This window comes from Macrobrachium nipponense, chromosome 34 (assembly GCF_015104395.2).
Source record: "Macrobrachium nipponense isolate FS-2020 chromosome 34, ASM1510439v2, whole genome shotgun sequence".
Taxonomy (NCBI): Eukaryota; Metazoa; Arthropoda; class Malacostraca; order Decapoda; family Palaemonidae; genus Macrobrachium; species Macrobrachium nipponense.
The window spans coordinates 40,996,219-41,016,218 of record NC_061095.1 but is presented as its reverse complement, the minus strand read 5'-3'; the positions used below and the strand labels follow the sequence as shown (position 1 = coordinate 41,016,218).

Here is a 20,000-nt window from a genome sequence, read left to right as displayed (position 1 = left end):
ATGCACGTGACTTCATTAAATAAGTGAATACCACAGGAAAATGATAGTCAGAAATCCAAGCGCTTTCGTCTTTACTGAGACATTGTCAAGGAACCAATGATACAATTGGAGAGAAAGGAATCAGGTACACAACAAAATCAAGAATACCAGATGGTTAATTGTCAAAAGGGTAAAATTAAAAGAGATTATCCAGGATTATCGGATATCACAGGTTCACAAACCTAAACAGATTTGACCCTAACCGAAATTACAAAGTGTTCTTACAGTCCAAAACATGTAAAAACTGAATATATTAATTTTGTTGATTATATTTATCTACAACTTTTTTCATTATGAAAGCATGAAGTTTAAATAAACCAAGACTTAAATTTAGAACATTTCCATTATTTGACTTGATGAAATAAGATCCAATCATATTCCTTTTAACTGTGTCATTACATGGGATTAAGGGTCTTGCTTGACTCCAGTTTATAGGATGATCTAAATATCTCATATGTACGAATAATGCATTCGATATTTGCCCAGTTATCACAGAATATTGGTTCTGTTTGAGACGTGAAAGAGATTTACCGGTCTGTCCGTAATAGACTTTATCACACTTTTTGCAAGGAATTTTATATATGCAGCCTGGAAGATCTTTAGGAGAATTTTTTTTATTACTAAACTCATGACATTAATATTACTTAAAACAACATTTATGTTAAAAAGCTTTACAATTTTAGGAATATCTAAAAACCTTTCATCATAGGGTAATTTTAGAATGTTATGCTAACTAAATTCAAGTTTGTCATTATTAAAATAAAATGTCTTTCTAGCTCTTTTCCATGCCACATCTACAAAAGTCCTTGGGTATTTAAGTTTCATTGTAAAATCATAAATAGTTTTAATCTCAGCGTCAATAAACTGCGGGCTACAGACACGTAAAACCCTTAGGATTATCCCAGAAAAAACAGAGAATTTAACATTTTGATGGTGATTGGAGTAGTAATGAACAAAAGAGGCAATGTTAGTTGATTTCCGAAAGACTGAAAAGGTGAAATTTCTATCATTTCTATGGAAAGTTACATCAAGAAAATTCAAATTACAATATCTTTCTTTCTCTACAGTAAATTTTATAGAAGGGACTAAATTATTGAGATTATTTAGGCATTCCTGGAGATTTTCGTGAACTGGCCAAATACAGAAGATATCATCTACATATCTAAACCAAATAACTTTTTGGGGCAAAATTCTTGGCAAGAGTTTTGTCTCAAAAAATTCCATGTAAATATTGCTAAGGACAGGAGATAAGGGATTACCCATAGCCATGCCAAACTTTTGTACAAAAAATTCCCCATTGAAACAAAATTTACTATCTTTGATACATAACCTTATGAGACTAATGAGTTTTGCTACAGTTAGGGGAACATCATGACGTTCTGATTCATCCTCCAAAAATTTAGTAAATCATCTACATGCACTTTTGTAAATAAAGAGACAACATCAAAACTAACCATATTAAAATCAAAATTCAGATTTAAACTATACAATTTCTTTATAAAATCAGCATTATTATTTTTACATTCGTGTTAGAAATGTTTTATTTTCCCAAAGATTTAAGATTTTTTACAAGCCATTCAGATAAATTATATGTAACTGAGCCCACTGAACTAATGATTGGTCTGCTAGGGTTATTGATTTTGTGTCTTGACTATGCCATACATATAAGGTAGGGAGGCGCATTGCGGGGCAAACTGTTTAATTAAATTGTCCAATCCCTTTAGAATGGATTTAATTTGTTTATTAAAATTGGAGTACACTGTCTGTGTAGGATCAGACCTCAGTTTCATGTAAGTATCAGTTTCATTTAGCAATGCCTTGATTTTATTTACATAGTCACTTTTATTCATTATTACAATATTACTGATCGTGGTTTCTTTTTTATGTGGATTCGGTTTGTCACCCCAGAAAATTCTCCTATTAACAGTTTTTTTTCTGAAAATACTGATGGGTTTTTGACAAATGAGAATAGTGTGTGACATGTTGTTTTAATCAAGATGACCATTAGAGGAGTAATTGTGTTTTGTGGTTTTGGAATTTTTAAATTCATTTTCATGTTAGTTTTTTGGGGGAAATAAAGACTATTTATGTACCTCTGAGTTTAGTTTTAGCCTTAGATTTGATAACTTCAATTAGCTGTAGAGTTGCCAGTCCGTGGTTGATACAAAGGTAGGTTAAGTTGCACATTAATGATTTCTTTCCTTTAAATTAGAACAGGGTCCATTAGACCCTGTAATACATGCTTGTCATTCAATAAGGCCGAATGATTACCCTAACTATCTTTTAAAAAATCTGTTTGTTTAGATTCTGCTTTGTCATCTACCAATGTCAGTTTTTCCTTCTATGTGAATTTGGTCATAGGTTTAGACCCCGCTCAGGGCTTGATGATTTTCACTGACATAAGGCCTCATCTTGTCTGTGAATTAGGGATGGGGGGCTGGGGTGGCCAAAGGTCTTCTTGCTGAGTCCTCAGCAGCCTTCTCACTGTTTTTCTCTTGTCTAACCTGGGTAGAGAGAGGGAGCTTGGGTTTGTGTTCAGTGTCTAAGACATTACGACACAAGCAAGGACCTTTCAAAGCTTTAACCATTGTAACTTCATAATGATTCCCCATATACTCTAACTACAATCAGTATTGAATATTTGGCATTCTACTGTATGACTTATATATCTTATGATGTCGTTTATATTCTACTGGAGTATCCTACAAGGACAAAGACTGGGCCATATCCTCTCTGACCTGTCAACAACAAAACAAACCAGTAGGAGAGTTGAGATGTGGACATCTTTCTCTGTAGACGAAATGAAACAAAATTGCTTAGGTCAATTTTGTCCAATCACGTAGGCTTTTTCGACCACTTGACACAGTGACATGAGGTCAACTTCTATCTTGACCTGACATTCGTAGGTTCGAATCCCACGGACGAAGTGTGTTTATCCATCAATTTCCTTTTAATGTTCAGAGCTCACAGAAGTCATCGCACACTAAAATGTGGAGAAATCGAGACCCTGAGATTTCTTGTGGCTTGATAATGAAAATAAATGTATTATTATTATTATTATTATTATTATTATTATTATTATTATTATTATTATTATTATTATTATTATTATTATTATTATTATTATTATTTGACGAACACTAAAAAGCACCATAAGCATTATATCAATTTAGGAAAACTGACCTTTATTACCTAACTCTTCTCTCTCTATGATTATATAAATATATATATATATATAATATATATATATATATATATATATAATATATATATTTATATATATATAATATATATATATATATATATATATGTGTGTGTGTGTGTGTGTGTGTGTGTGCGCGTCTGTGTGTGTGTATATGTGTAAAATGTGTTTCGGGTATTAGTTTGTAAGTTGTAGAAAAAGTTATTTATCCGTTCTCTCTCTCTCTCTCTCTCTCTCTCTCTCTCTCTCTCTCTCTCTCTCTCTCGCTACCAAACCGGGGTTGCTTGCCATCTTCCATGAAGACACCTGTTATCTCAGGAGAGAAAATCCTCCGTCTCTCATTATGCTAATGAGGAAACTTTTTCGCCTCTGGACGGGAGTTTTTTTTCTTTATTATTATTAATCTATCCTTCAGACACTGAGAGGTTACAGTCCTTGATTCCTTCTCAAGGTTATTTCTAGTTTGTCTTCTGATTATTTCGTCCTTAAATTTCAGACCAATTGAGGTTTTTCTTCTTTATTCCTCTCTTTTGTAACATCTTAGTCCTCCTGAAAATCGCAATACATATTCCATCAAGATATTATAATTATATGCGCACACACACACACACACACACACACACACACACACACACACACATATATATATATATATATATATATATGTGTGTGTGTGTGTGTGTGTGTGTGTGTGTGTGACAACAGAGAATTGGTATTCCTAGGGAAAGTCGCTTTGGCAGACGGTCTCCAGTCTGGAGCCCTACCATATCGTCCTCTTTAGATTTGTCGCACTTGGAATAAACTATATGAAAATTATTTTTTATTAGGACAACCATTGAAACAAAATGGATGACTATTCCAAATGATTTATTTTCAACTACATTCGCTGGATATATCTGAAAAAAAGGGATTAATTCATAAACATACCCATACGAATAAAATATCTTTTTCTATTTGAGATGTTGAAGAATGTTATTTAGAGATGCTAGGAGCTGTTTGGAGTCCAATTTCGACCTTCGTTTCAATGAAGCCGAAGTTATTGCTTTGGACACTTCCATTTTCTTCGGAAGAAGAATCTTTGAAGAAACCCCAGAGGCGCTTGTATAGTTCCAAACACCTGGGTTGAATCAGTTGAGCGTCGACGGCAGAGGGACTTAGGGGACCTTCAATAAATAACATACGAAATTAAGTTCTGGTTTGACAAGAAATATAGTGAAGTGCTCTTTCTATAAAGTGTAAACATTTATAAAGATTAGGATGTGGTATTCTACTTGATTTCTGGATTTAGATTAAGCTGGCTTATGCCTGGACAAGACCTCGTCCTAAGGAGACCTGCAACGTGATATGGCGTGAAAGAGGAAATAAAAAATCGGTTTTCAATAGCCTGTGAGGTCCCGATCAGTCGTCGAGACCTCAGGCATTCTCACTTCAAAACAAAACTTTAGTGACACACCGAACACTCCCTAGAAACACAGTTCCAGCTCCCCTGATTCAAGCGATATTTGACATATTTTTCAGAAGCTACTCTATGACATTGTTAGAACAATAATTACTAACAGATGTCAGTCACTGCAACACTTCTGGTTTTTCTCGAAATTATAATTTTCAACTTTTACTTTTGAATGATGCTATTAGTAAGCCTTCGTGTGTGTTATTTCTAATAGATCAAAAAATGTATATTGATTATAAAAATAATGATCTTACCTGTCAGGACAGAGATGAAGGAGGCCACTATGTAGTATATAGTCAATCCAATGACTCCTGTGTAGCAGTAACTCAAGTCATAGATATTTTTCTCCGTTTCCCTGTAATAAAGTCCATAGGAAGAGGATTCACTGTACATGCACAAACATACAGGCACACACATATATAGATCCACACTTTATATATATATATATATATATATATATATATATATATATATATATATATATATATATATATATATATATATATATATATATGTATATATATATATATATATTATATATATATATATATATATATATATATATATATATATATATATATAAATTCGGACTAACCTCAGTGCTGAGCCTAGGTCTTTCAAATAAGAGGTCAGGGCTTTATAAATTGACCGATGTAGATTATTAAAGAAGTTGGACCCTAAGTATTCTTGTCCCTGGGGGTTTTCCCGGTCATATATATATATATATATATATATATATATATATATATATATATATATATATATATATATATATATATATATATATATACAGACATAGATACAACCATGTCAGTGGCACATGGGAGGAAGTGGTCATCAGCAGTTTGTATCGAATGTTCTAGAAGGCTACTATGTCCTGTTAGAACCAAACTCCCAACAATACTATGGGTGTGGAATGAAGAAGGTGTTCGCGTAATCATGTGTAAGGCATAATAAGTGTATTGGGTAAGTGTTTGGAACTGGGGAAACATGAGATATATTCCGCTTCGAAGCAGCAGAGTGGAAGGGCTAAGCTCGGGTCACCTTCGGAAAGGGTGAGTGTTAAAGGTTAACTGTAATTAACATTTTAGTGGCCCATCATTTCTTTTAACATTTCTTTCCATTTGATGTAATAGTGTTAATGTGAACTAAGGTGGTTCTAATACTAAAGGGAGTTTTCTCTCCACATAGTAGCATACACCTACCAACAAATGAACTTGGCCACCATAGAATATAGCTATTTAAGCGAACTGGTAACATGAAGACATAGAATTTAAATGGAGAATAATTAGTGTCTGAAATGGGAATGGTAATTAATCTGCACTTTATTATTGTATTAATAACTGTTTAGTTTCTTTGGAGAATGATTCAGTAACTTTCTATTATTATGCGTATTTTTTCATTTAACCGGTCATACGTAACATTTACAGAATAAGCTATTTATTTACAAACAAGGTATAATTTATTAATTTAGGCACACTAGATGTAGGCATTTAGTATTTATAAGAGAGAGAGAGAGAGAGAGAGAGAGAGAGAGAGAGAGAGAGAGAGAGAGACTGATCGACGCAGCCACTCAGCACGCCAAGTAAGACGAGTGTATGATATTATGTGTTACATACACGTTAACAGCACACTGAAAACGATAGTAATTAAAATTAGGGTGCAATAGACTTTATCACAACAGATTGTAATGTGTAACAGGACAGTCGCGAGTGTTGTGGAAAATTTTCAAGATACCAACGAATACTTTGGATGGCTGAACGGTACAAGCCTACGTAGTAAAACATTGTCAGGCCTCAGAGGCGAGAGCACGAGTGCGCAAGTTGACCTAGCTGTTGGTCGAGAGTCGTGTGATCGTCAACTTATGTGTGCCTGTTTGTGCACCAGACAGGGTGAGTTCATGGAATCTTCTGGAACAATTTAATGCATTCATATGTGCGACCACTAGGGCTTCTTAGTGTCATATAATGAGACCACAGGCAAAAAGCAGCTAATCTAGAAAGAAATTGTTTAAGTGTTAACTGAAAGAGGTCTGGAGGAAAGTGCAGAGGATCCATCAAAAGAGGTAATAATTATAAAAAAAAACAAAACTTTGTTTTGGGAAAATAGAAATAGTTATTGAACTAAAAGGTTTTTATAAAGAGGTGGTGTGAGGCACTTTGATTGAGATAATCATTATTGGGAGTGATTGTATTTAATTATTTTGAAATTTCCAGTCCATTTTCCCTTTTTTCCCATGTTAGTTGTTTGGAGGAAAATAAAGAATATTTTTTTTATCCCAGAGTTTAGTTTTAGCCTAGATATAATAACTTCATTTAGCCACAAAGATGCCAGTTCGTGGAAGATGTTTTTCTTTTCTCTTATTAGACAGGGTCAATTAGACCTTGTATATATATATATATGTGTGTGTGTGTGTGTGTGTGTGTGTGTGTGTGTGTGTGTGTGTGTCTGTGTGTGTGTATATATGTATATATGTATCATCTTAAACCTTGATTAATTGAACAAAGCAAGGATGATGAAAACACTGACAGAAGCGAATTCAAAACTATACTCGTTTAGTGCTAAACGTGGCGGAACAATTTCATGTATATATTCGGTACTGAACTTATTGAAAAAAAATCTCATCTCAGATGAGAGAGGTCTTCTATCATGTATGTGGTAAATATTGAATAATCCAGTGATCAGATAGAACAACTTCTATATGGAAGTCACGGGATAAGACTATTGCAAGAATAATAATGTCAATAAAAATCGCGATCGAAGTTTGAAAGGATACGCTGATACTTACTCTTTATGCAGTTCGTATTCAGACATTTTAGTTGAATATGACACATTTGCTGTTGGGGAATCAAGTAAAAGCACTGAAGACGAATTAATCTGGTACAGACTTTCTGGGCAGCCTTCGGTTGATAAGGGAAGCATCTCTGGTTGTCCGCGACCGGTGCTGAACTGCCCAATCAGGAGCCACATGTTGAAGGATAACGCCGTGATGAACCCTGCATATGCCCCCTGCAATGGAAGAACAAACTTTGTTGGGACAAAACAATTCTTCAGTTTATAACTATTTCTTGTAGACTATTGTGTTTTAAGCAGTGAAATCGTATCAAGAGATTTTTTGAGAAAGGGTAAGCGGCCAACATGTTGCCTAAGAGACATAGGAAGGCTAAACCTTGAAGAAACCGTTTAAAAAGATTGATATAAGCAAAGGAATCAAGTCATAATCATATTCGGGGGAAATTCTATGGAGAGTCTTGTTCATTAGCCAACTTAAATTGAATTTTAATGTTGACGGAAATAAGAGAGAGAGAGAGAGAGAGAGAGAGAGAGAGAGAGAGAGAGAGAGAGAGAACATGAAACGATGAGGTTAATCCTCTTGGTTACATTCAACAGAGCAAAAGTGCAGATATGTTCTCCAATCATCAGTGATTGAAGGAGTGCTTCTGAATTATTTTATAGACCATAAAATCAGCAGAAAACTTTTAGTAAAGAGGAAAATATCAGAGATAGCTATTGAATGACCTGATGCTCATGATGGAAGCCACTGACCTTCATATTAACCCAAGGGGCAAACATGCCAGCAATGAAAATACCCGTCATGGACCCACCAATGGCATTCAAGATGCTGTTTGTCACCGCTACGATGCTTCCGAGCTGCTCCACAAGCATCGCAAAGCCGATGGCTGACACTCCAATCACAGCAGCTGAAAGATGAAGGAGGGTTAGAGGAATCAGGTATTCTCTACCCTCTCCGGTGTTTCCAGAAAGATTTTATGTGCCTCTTTTCAAAAGGTGGCAGTCATCATTAGTGTCGTAGACTGGTATTCTCTGTCCTCTTTGGTATTTTCAAAACCATTCAACCTGCGGGTTTTAGAGAGCATCTTTCATTATTTAAGTGCCAGACAAAAAGGGAGGGTTACAGCGGATGGTAGCCTCTGCGTTCTCCAGTATTCCCAGAAACATTTCTCTTTTTGCTCTTTTCGAGAGACGCACGTCATCATTGAAGGCGTGAAAAGTGAAGTGTGTTTACAGAATCGGTACTTCATACCCTCCTCCAGAATTCCAGATTCATTTAACGCATAACTTTTGGATAGATAGATGCCGTAGTTCATTGGTGAAAGATGAAATAAGGAATCTGACATCTTTTACACTCCCCAGATTTTCTAAAACCAGATGTAACACCTATTTCAGCAAGGTGAATGTCATTATTCACATGGGGAGATCTGAGGAAAGTTTCCTGAATCTGGTATTTTCCTGACTCTTTAGTGTTTCCAGAGCCATTTAATCTTCCTCTTTCGAGAGGTATCTGTCATCGAGTAAAAGGTGAAAGAAGAGGAAGGATTTCAAACGCTATGATAGGAGACTATCATTTGTTAAGTGGTGAAAGTTGTAGGTTCAGGGTTACTCTACAGAATGAGGTATTTTCTAATCTTTTCAGTACTTCCACGAACAGTTTCTCTATCTTTTTACTAGTTGTATCTGTAGTGTAAGAAAAAGGAAGTTTATAGAATCCAGAATTCGAGGACGTCTTCCATCATTCAAGGGCCAAAGATGTGGGAGGCTTGCAGAATCTGGTCCCTCATACAAATCTCAGATTTTCCAGAATCATCTAACTTACTCCTTTTCCTTAGGAGGCTATTGACATTCAAGGTGAAAGCTGAGGGCGTTTTACAATATATAATACTCTGTAATCTCATTGGTATTTCATGAACATTTCAATCTTCTTGTCGAGAGACAACAGTCATCTATCAAAGGGTGAAAGATGAGACGATTAAAAGAATATGGTAGATTCTATCCTCACCAGTATTTCAGAAGAATTTTTCCTGTAACTCTTCTTGAGGCGCCTGTCTTTTGAAGGGTTAAGGGAGGTTTACAGGATATGGCATTTCCTTCCACTCAATATTTTCAGAACTATTTAACCTGCCATATTTCGAGAGGCGAATCTCATCATTTAAGAAATGCAGTTCATTGATAGGTAATTTATGCCTGATCCAGTACTTTTGAACAGCCTTATCCGTCACAATCTATCATAATCACACCCAATTAAAAGTAAGTTTATTTCATCTTAAATTATTTATTAGCGTTTATTTGACTACGAATTTCAACATGTAAAATTTAAAATACTGACTCATTTCTAGAGTTGTTTTCAAAACATTAAATCTTGCTGATTTTGATTTTCTAGCCAGTGGATCAATATTTAGAAAATACTTACAGAGAAACTTAAGCATCCTAGTTGCCATTATATTCGAAAATCCTTTAAAGAATTTAATTTCACTTAGGAAATCCTCCCAGATCAGAGATGCTGAAGAATTCGCGACTGTTGACGAAGAGCTGACGAGGAAGAACATAAGGTTTAAAAGTAGCTACGTTCCTTCTTTCACATTTTTTTTATTATAATGGATATAACATTTCTCTTGGCAATGGAATGTTGAAGCTTGTTGACTGCGAATGAAAAAGGTGGTATTTACGAAGACTTTCATTAAGATACTTTTAAAATTAAAGCCTTCTATTTTTCTTCTCAGTTTAACTCACATTGAATATGAAATTATTATTCGGAACATCATGACTGGGAACGAAAGTAGGCGAAAATTACAGGTTGAATATTTTCAAAATATTTTAAAAGAATAATAGAGATTAATTGTTCCAATAAAGCTTAAACTAGTTTACACAGTCCATAAGAATGGGGTTCTTTGTAATTTTATATGTAATTAACTTGGGTACAGTAAAAATTACAGAATGCTTATTTTTCACATGTCGCGTATTTTAAGATTAATACAACAGATTTTGAAAAACATTCAAAATAACAGGTATTTAGAATTCCATAAATAATCAGCTCTTAGTTTTGATGTTTTTCTTAGTTTCGCAAATTTTATTTTATTCTTATAGAAAATCTTCAGTATCTTCTTGGTGCCTTTTGGGGTTATTCTGCTCAAATAAGTTTTTAGTTTTACAGATGTTAATATAAATAATAATACTAACTAACATTTTTATTCGTAACACGTAGGAAAATTGATTAAGTTCATATAGGTGCTTCTGCGGAAATCTTTCATCAAGTATGCATTGCTAATGTTATGGAAATATGCATTATACATACAAAGCCACAAAGTGTTGGGTGTTTTTTCTTACGCATCGATCTGTCGTAAATTTTGCTTCGCAGATCATGGGTAAAAGAAGGTTTCGACAACTTACGTGTTCTTCCCATTGCGCAGCTACTACATAAGAAGTATATATATATATATATATATATATATATATATATATATATATATATATATATATATATATATATATATATATATATATATATAGATGTGTGTGTGTTTGTATGTATACACACACATAAAGAGAGAGATACAGAGACAGAGAGAGTGAAAAAAAAATCGTTTATATATTTTATCTCTGTATATCTATCACAGTGTACGAACCCTTTATAGAATATGTTCTCGAAATTTTGACATTTCGTACGAATGCATCTCACTGCACAAACCTTTCACAGACAGCATAAAGAGAGAGTTGAGAACCTTCACCCTCGTTCCTATGATCATGAAAGACCTCTGACATTCGAGGTGCTCAGAGCCCTCACCTAAGCATGCCACTGTAGACGGCTGCAGCGAAGAGTCCGGCCATGCCGGGCACGTGGGATATCTTGTGGACCACCAAGTAGGGCAGAATCTGGTCGGGTTCGTCTATTCTCCCGGAGGTCAGCGGGTCACAGTCGCTGTAGGTCACGTAGGCCACAATGCCAGAGAAGAAGAAGGTCAGCCACAGAAGACATAGACCCAGGAAGTAATAGGAGCACAATCTGCAATGGGATGCATTTCGTAATTAGTTATTCATGACGTTGAGATTTGGGAAATGATCGAAATATTAAGAATTACTGAACGCAGTCCAATCAAGTGTTACAAGCATTGTATTTTAGTGTAATAAAATTCTAAAGAATTACAACTTCATATCTGTTAAATATTATTTCAGTATGTATGTGCGCACACACACACACACACACACACACACACACACACACATATATATATATATATATATATATATATATATATATATATATATATATATATATATATATATATATGTGTGTGTGTGTGTGTATGTATGTATATATATGTGTGTGTATGTATGTATGTGCTTGTGAGATGACGCGTCTACTAAGGAAAGAGACCAGTTCTTACCTTTTGGCTTTACCAAGAGACGGTACAGACGAGAGCCTCATGTAGCTCAGCTGAGTGACTCCCAGCCAAGAAATCATAATGTAGAAGCCCTGGACCTGGACAGACCAGAACGTGTATCGCACGTAGGGACTTGGGTCAATGCTGAAATCATCAAAGTCCTTAAATATTTTTATGTGAAAGTTAGTCCTTTCATTAATTCGTCATAATCTGCATTTCATAAGACTTTCTTTTCTGAAATGTACAGCAGCTAGTCATTCTTTTTCATAGTTGAATAGCATCTTTCTTAAGAAATGTTCCGGTTTCTATAACTTTTAATTTAGACTTTGTTTCATGATATCATTATATAAATACTTGGTAATTTGTTTTAGAGAATCGTTTCTGAATTGGTTCTTATTGGATTTTGTGGTTTGGGTGATTTTTTTCTTTAAACATCTAGTTGTAATCCAAAGAGGTTTTCCTTTCTATGAAATAAGAAGTTAGTTCTTTTTGTGTCATGTTCCTTCGGAATTGTCTTTAATAAGTTTTAAAATTTTGTTTTTGTATAAATCTATTACATTATTTGTGTTGAATGGATAAAGTTAACAACAAATGATAAAGATATGATTATTTATTTATCTACATTTCGTACTTCCAAGTTAGTAAGTTATTCATAGATTATTATCCATCATATACAAGTTACAGGTTACATGTCATTAGTTGCTCCTTACGTTATTCTTAATTAGCTGAATGTTAAATATTTGAAACCAGCACCACATCGGGTCAAATTGGCCCTTGGGATGGTTGAAGGTGACACGTGATTCCATGGGAGAATTATTACATGATAGGTTTTGGTGTGTATTTGCATAACATGTCTGCCGAGTTCTTACGTTTCAAAACTCAAATGACAAAGAGTAGACTGTAATTTTTTACTAAAGCGTTTTAAAAGTATACGGTCCCCTCTATTAACATAGCATCACCGTTTCAGTAAAATGAATTTTGCATACTTTAAATCAGTTAAACTCGAATGAAGCATTCCTGGTAAGTGAGGCAAGTCGTGTGCATATGTAAACCTTAATCTTCCAAATATGTAAAGTACTCGAAAAGCTGACTATGATAAGAATTATCCCTCAAAAGTGTCCTTTGAGCAAGGCACCCCTGCAGCAACATCATTTATCATATACGTATATTTTTCATAACATGTTGCACATATTTTAAACAATGCTTGTTATATGATTGTTACACGTTTTGAGTCAGTGTCAGTGCCACACCACCTTGGCTTATTATCTTTAAGGAAGAAGCACCTACTTGAAAAACTCCATCCTTCCACCTTCACTTGCTGTGGAGAAGACATTGTTCAGCCCGCCTAAATCCAGAACACAGATAACCACAGTCGTTATGATCCCAAGAAACATCAATATAGATTGTACGACATCTGTGTACACTATGGCTTTGACGCCACCCTAGAAATAAGAGTAAAAGTTACTTAGAACCTCTGAAACTCCCCCCCCCCCCCCTCCACCCTCCGTTCCCTCCCCCCTCCTCACCTCTCTCTCCTTCTCCTCTTCTCTCTCTCTCTCTCTCTCTCTCTCTGTCAAATAATTCTAAAAGAGATGTTCGTTTGATTAAACCCTATATAAAGAGATAAATGGTTTCTATTTGTTTTTAGCTCCTATTATTTCCTTCATTTGTATTTATTACTTCACTCAACGACAAAATCTATACATTAAACAAACACCTGGAGCATTCTGGAAAGGGATTCATCCAAAAGAAGCGTTAGATCCCCTGGTGGAATCAGATTGAGTGTTGCAGAATTCAGGAATCACTTAAGAAGTTCAGGGGAAATCTCCCGACGATAGTGATCATACTTACGATGGTAATATAGAATGCACAGATGAGGCCCATGATGGTGATGGAGTAGTGACTGGGAAGCCCTGTTACTGTAGACAGGGTGAGGGACGGGGCGTATAGACAGATCCCGTTGTATATCATGTTCTTAATCACGACAGTTACCGATGCCAGCTTCCTCAGTCCTTGGGATCCAAACCTCAGTGTGATGTACTGTTGGAATACAAGAATGCAAGTCTAAAATTTAAGCGAAAAATGCGACAGAACATTTTGAAATCATTAAAACAATTCTAATACCTTCACACGTATTGTTGCAATATTTGTAATATGATTGGCACTTCAAATTAATAACTAAATTAAAGTACAATAATGATTTTAACTACCAGAGCAATGCTGACATCTTCTTTTGCATACTTTTAAGGATACTTATGTTTCTCTGCTATTCATCGAACCATATAGAAAATTTTTTTAGAATTATAACTTCACACACACACACACACACGCACGCACGCACACACACACACACACACACACACACACACACACATATATATATATATATATATATATATATATATATATATATATAAATATAATAAAAACCTAGCCACCTGGGGGGGGGGGGGGGGGGGTAAACAAGTCCTTATGGGTGCCGGTCCTAAGCCCGGATAAATAGGGAGGGTTGGTGTCAGGAAGGGCAACCGGCTGTAAAAATCTGTGCCAAAACTAAAAAGATGGAATGAGCCGAAATATGGAAAGAGGTAATGCTAGGGCGTACTCCGTAAACGACGCACAGAGATATCGCCCTAACTCTGTGGTAAAGCGAGGGCTACTGCATCAGGAGTGGGTGCAGCTAAAGAAGCGAGCTCACATTGGGTTTATTAGAGTATGTCAGCTTAATATTGGGTCCATGACTGGAAGAGGTAGAGAATTGGCTGACTTGATGAGAGAAAAGAATGTAGATGTTATGTGTGTGCAAGAAACGCGATGGAAAGGAAATAAAGCTAAAGAGTTGGGTGATGGATATAAGCTATACTATAGTGGAGCAAATAAACAAGGTAGAAATGGAGTTGGCATAGTACTGTCTAGTGAACTGAAGAATTCAGTGATAGAAGTGCATAGAAAGAATGACCGTATAATCAGATTGAAGATATGCTACGGAGGAGAGATTCTGGATATTATAAGTGCATATGCACCATAAGTTTGTTGCACAAAAGAAGAGAAGGGAAATAATGCAAGAACTGGAAGAACATGAGAGGGTGATAGTTGGGACAGATTTGAATGGCCATGTCGGAAGTGAAAATGAGGCGATTGGTCGGATGCATGGTGGCCATGGGATTGGGGAGAGAATCCCAGAAGGAGAGAGTGTAGTGGACTTTGCTGTGTCATTCGACATGGCAATAGTAAACACATTCTTTAAGAAGAAAAGGGAACACCTAATAACATATAGGAGTGGGGGAAAATGCTCCCAGATAGACTACTTCTTGAATAAAAGGGTAAAGCTGGTGGAGGTCAAGAACTGCAAAGTTATTCCAGGCGACCATGTAGCCCCCCAACACAGACTGCTATGTATGGATTTGAAGTTAAAAAGGGAAAGAAAAACCAAAGCTAAAGAGATAAGGACAATTAAATGGTACAAATTAGAGAAGGAAGGGGATAAGAAGAGAGAGTTTGAGAGGAGGGTTTTGGAGGATATTGATATAGGGATTGAAGATGTTCAAGAATGGTGGGCACGAAATGCAGCAGTTATAAGAAGGCATGGAAAGGAGCTGCTAGGAGAGACATCTGGTATCATATGGGAAGAAAAGGAGAGTTGGTGGTGGGATGAAAACATTGAGAAAGTAGTAAAAGATAAGACGGAGGCAAAGAAAAGATGGGAAGAGTCACAGTCAGTGGAAGACAGAGACAGGTTCAGAGAGAAAAACAAGGTGGTGAAAAAGGTGGTAGCCCAAGCTAAAGCAAAGTCGTATGATGATGTGTATAATGAGCTGGGAACAAATGAAGGATTAAAGAAGATGATCAAGCTATCAAAGGCTAGAAATAAGAGCACCAAAAATATTACACATATCAAACAAATAAAAGATCAAGATGGTGTAGTACTTAGAAAGGAGGAAGACATTGTGAAGAGATGGAAAGAATATTTCGAACAGTTGTTAAATGAAGAAAATAATAGACTAATAAGAGAGGATGGACAAGTGAACATTGGCATGGTAATGAGGTTTTCTCAACAAGAGGTACTAAATGCACTGAAGAAGATTAAGAATGGGAAGGCAACCGGACCAGACATGATTCCGGTGGAGGCATGGAAAGCATTAGGAGATGAAGGAGTGCATATACTGTACGATCTTATAATAAAGACCCTTGAATAGGAAAAGATACCAAATGGGTGGCGTGGGAGTATATTGATCCCAATTTTTTAAGGAAAAGGCGATGTCCAAGAGTGTGGTAATTATAGATGTCCCACACTCTGAAGATACTGGAAAGGATGATAGATGCTAGACTAAGAGAAGAAGTACAAATAGGTAAAGAGCAGATGGGGTTTATGAAGGGAAGGGGAACGACAGATGGTATATTTGGTCTGAGGCAACTAATGGAGAAATTCAGGGAAAGGCAAAGGGACCTACATATGGTATTCATTGACCTTGAAAAGGCTTATGACCGAGTCCCGAGACAAGAGGCATGGAGGAGTCTGAGGGAGAAGATGGTGTCAGAGAAGCATGTGCGATTGATACAAGAGATATACCGGAATCTATTTACCAGAGTGAGGAGCAGTGTTGGGGAGACAGAGGGTTTTGAGGTGAGAGTAGGATTACACCAGGGGTCGGCTCTGAGCCCATTTTTCTTTAACATAGTGATGGATGTTATATTAGAGGAAGTAAGGGAGACAGTACCATCGAACATATTGTGTGTGGATGATATTTTTCTGTGCGCAGAGAGCAGGGAAGATCTGGAAGTGAAATTGGAAAGGTGGAGACAAGTACTGGAGGACAGAGAAATGAGAATAAGTGGATCTAAGACAGAATATATGTGTACCACCACTGAGGGGGATGATAGAGAAAGTATTCAGCTTGGTGGAGTGCAAATAAAGAGAGTTGATAAGATTAAGTATTTGGGATCTTTTGTTAACGCTGGAGGAAGTATGGAAGAAGAAGTAAAACTTCGGGTACAGGCAGGCTGGAACAACTGGAGAGCGGCCTCTGGAGTTCTTTGTGACAAAAGAGTACCACTTAGGGTAAAAGGAAACTTTCACAAAACGGTGGTAAGAACAGCAATACTGTATGGTACGGAAACAGCAAGCATGAGAAAAACAGAGCAGAAGAAGATGGATGTGGCAGAAATGAGAATGCTTAGGTGGATGTCTGGGGTGACAAGAGAGGATAGCATCAGAAATGACTACATAAGGGGGTCGACTAAGGTGGTGGAAGTATCAAAGAAATTGCAGGAGGGGAGGCTGAGATTGTATGGACACCTGTTGAGGAGCGATGAGGACCACACTGGGAGACATACTATGGGGATGGAGGTTCAAGGAAGAAGAAGAAGAGGGAGACCAAGAAAGAGATGGAAGGATTGTGTGAGAGGAGACTTACATGAGAAGGGAATTGATGAGGTAGAAGCGCAGGATAGAAATAGATGGAAATGGCTCATCCGAAACGGCGACCCCATATAAAAAGGGGAACAAGCTGGGAAGAAGATAGATATATATATATATATATATATATATATATATATATATATATATATATATATATATATAGTATATTTGTTGACTGATAAATTTTAAGCAGATGTGATGAACTATGACATTCTTTGAAACGTGGATGTCATCATCATGACTCTCCTTGGAAACAGAGATCTTAAAATGACAGATTCAGCGTTAGCTCCGAAAATGTCGACACAAAACAGACCGCGTCCTTTGTCCGTGCAGAGGTGGAAGCAAGAATCTTGTTTTGAGTAGATTTTATGGACGTGATAATTAACTGTTATGACGTCCACGTTCTATTCTAGTGTAATGAACTTGCCACGAATCTATGGCGACCTTATGAGGAGTGTCTTGTGAGTGAATTCGTGCTTACGTACTTCTGAGCTGTTCCCCCTACATAAATGGGAGAGGAAAATAACTGGGCTCTTAGAATCACCGCGATTTAGAACAACCATGTCTTATTTTGTTGTGTGATAAGTGCTGAAATGGGTAACACTACTTTAAATCTTTATTTCAGAGATGTTCTTTTCAATACGACTTTTTTATTTATATCGTTTTGGCTTATTTACCATTTATTTATTTGGGATCCCTCTTTATTCTAGACGTTTCTTGCCCTGGAAAACCGGGAAGTATTGAGTTTCCCCTAGTAGAGTGATGTTACTTGTAAGACTGAGTTATGACATTTCTAGTTGCCTAATTTATGACTAAACTAATGTTAGTTATTATAGAGCAAGAGGTGGACGGGGTTTGGTTCGATCTCCAGGATTATTTGAATCATTTGAATTTTGAGTTTTGACTTATTCAGTTAAACATTTTGTCTTCTTTGACAATTTGATTTATTTAGCTAATCCTTTTGTTCTTAACTAAATGTATTTTTTTGCAGTTGACGAGTCTGATTAGCTACCTTAGGTAATTGTGTGAGATCGGTTGGTTTGATTGAGAGAGAGAGAGAGAGAGAGAGAGAGAGAGAGAGAGAATGTCATCTCAGTGCCTTGCTGCTATAAGATCATTGCTACCAACATATATCTTTTCTTTTTCTTTTGAGACTATATATATATATATATATATATTATATATATAATTAATATTATAATCTAATATATATATATATATATATATAATTATATATATACATATATATATATATATAGATATATATATTATATATCTATATATATATATTATATAATATATATATATATCATATTCTTTATTAGTATAATATAGATAATAACATGTTATATATCTTATATAATATATATATGTAGTATATATACTATCTAGCACAGAGAGAGAGAGAGAGAGAGAGTATGTCATCTCAGTGCCTTGCTGCTATAGACATGCTACCAACATATATTTTTTCTTTTTATTTTGAGACTATATATACATATATATATATATATATATATATATATATATATATATATATATATATATATATATATATATATATATATATATATATAGGTATATACATATATATGTACACACACACACACACACACACACACACACACACACACATATATATATATATATATATATATATATATAATATATATATATATATATATATATATATATATATATATACACACACATAAATCAGGTAGTGGAAGGAGCATGAAGAAATTATGGTTATTGGTGACCTCAATGCGAAGGAGGGACAGGGAAGAAGAAATGAGAGAGGAAACATGTGTAGACTGGTGCTTAGAGAGAGAACAGATTATATCAAACACCTGGTTTAAGCATCACCCAAGGCATCTCTGGACATGGAAAATCCTTGGTGACAGAGTTAGAAACCAAATAGACATTCTAACTATCAATAAAAAAAATTAGGAATTATGTCAAGCAAGTAAAAGCCTACCCGAAGCTATTTGTTATAGTGACCATGTACCCGTTGTAACAACAGCGATGGTGAAGTTGAAAAATTTGAGGAAGAGTATACCTAAATCAAAGAGGCAGCTAAAATTATTGTAAAGAGAGGAATTGAAGAACCAATATAATATAATTGTAAGAAATAGATATGACCAGCTTAAGGAAGAGGGCCCAGTGCTCCAATATCCACAGCAGAAGAGGCAAAATATGGAAAATGTAATAAGAGAAGGTAATGAAATAATACCAACAACAGAGAGGAGAGCTCGGACAGAATGGATGACAGAGGATATCTTGATAATGATGGATGAAAGAAGGCAACAAAAGGGTAAAAATGAAGATAGATATAGGGCTCTGGATAGAACTAGTAAGAGGGAATGCACAAAGGCAATGGAGAAATGGATGGATGAGATTTGTGAGGAGGTGGAAAGTTTGGATAAAAGGGATGAACGGAGAAAGTATGATACGGTGAAAGAAATTACTTGTAAAAAGAAGAGAAACATCAGCACTGGTATGAAAAGAGCGGATGGAACTATAGTAATGGGGTTGAAAGAACTATTGGAAAGATAGACGGAATATATTGAAGAATTGTTTGATGACGATAGAGAAGAACATCTAGATTTGAATGACAACGGAGAAGGACCAAGTATAGTTAGATCAGAGATAAGGGCATCTTTAACGATAATGCAACAGATGATGATGGAATAGCAGCTGAGATGTTGGTAGCTC

The 20,000-nt window shown here is 35.6% G+C and overlaps 1 protein-coding gene across 1 annotated transcript in view; it reads right to left on the bottom strand.

Annotated features, from left to right (window-relative positions):
- Positions 1–4,151: 4,151 nt before the first annotated feature.
- LOC135208019 (sodium-coupled monocarboxylate transporter 2-like) overlaps positions 4,152–20,000 on the bottom strand; it is a 111,046-nt gene continuing 95,197 nt past the window's right edge. Inside the window, exons 4-12 of the mRNA XM_064240124.1 lie at positions 13,721–13,909; positions 13,157–13,311; positions 11,873–12,013; positions 11,272–11,490; positions 9,901–10,019; positions 8,238–8,392; positions 7,480–7,700; positions 4,946–5,046; positions 4,152–4,404 (exon numbers count right to left, since the gene is read on the bottom strand). Of these exons, the coding sequence (XP_064096194.1) occupies positions 4,214–4,404; positions 4,946–5,046; positions 7,480–7,700; positions 8,238–8,392; positions 9,901–10,019; positions 11,272–11,490; positions 11,873–12,013; positions 13,157–13,311; positions 13,721–13,909 (1,491 nt within the window). The 3' untranslated portion in view covers positions 4,152–4,213. The remainder of the gene's footprint in view (positions 4,405–4,945; positions 5,047–7,479; positions 7,701–8,237; positions 8,393–9,900; positions 10,020–11,271; positions 11,491–11,872; positions 12,014–13,156; positions 13,312–13,720; positions 13,910–20,000) is intronic.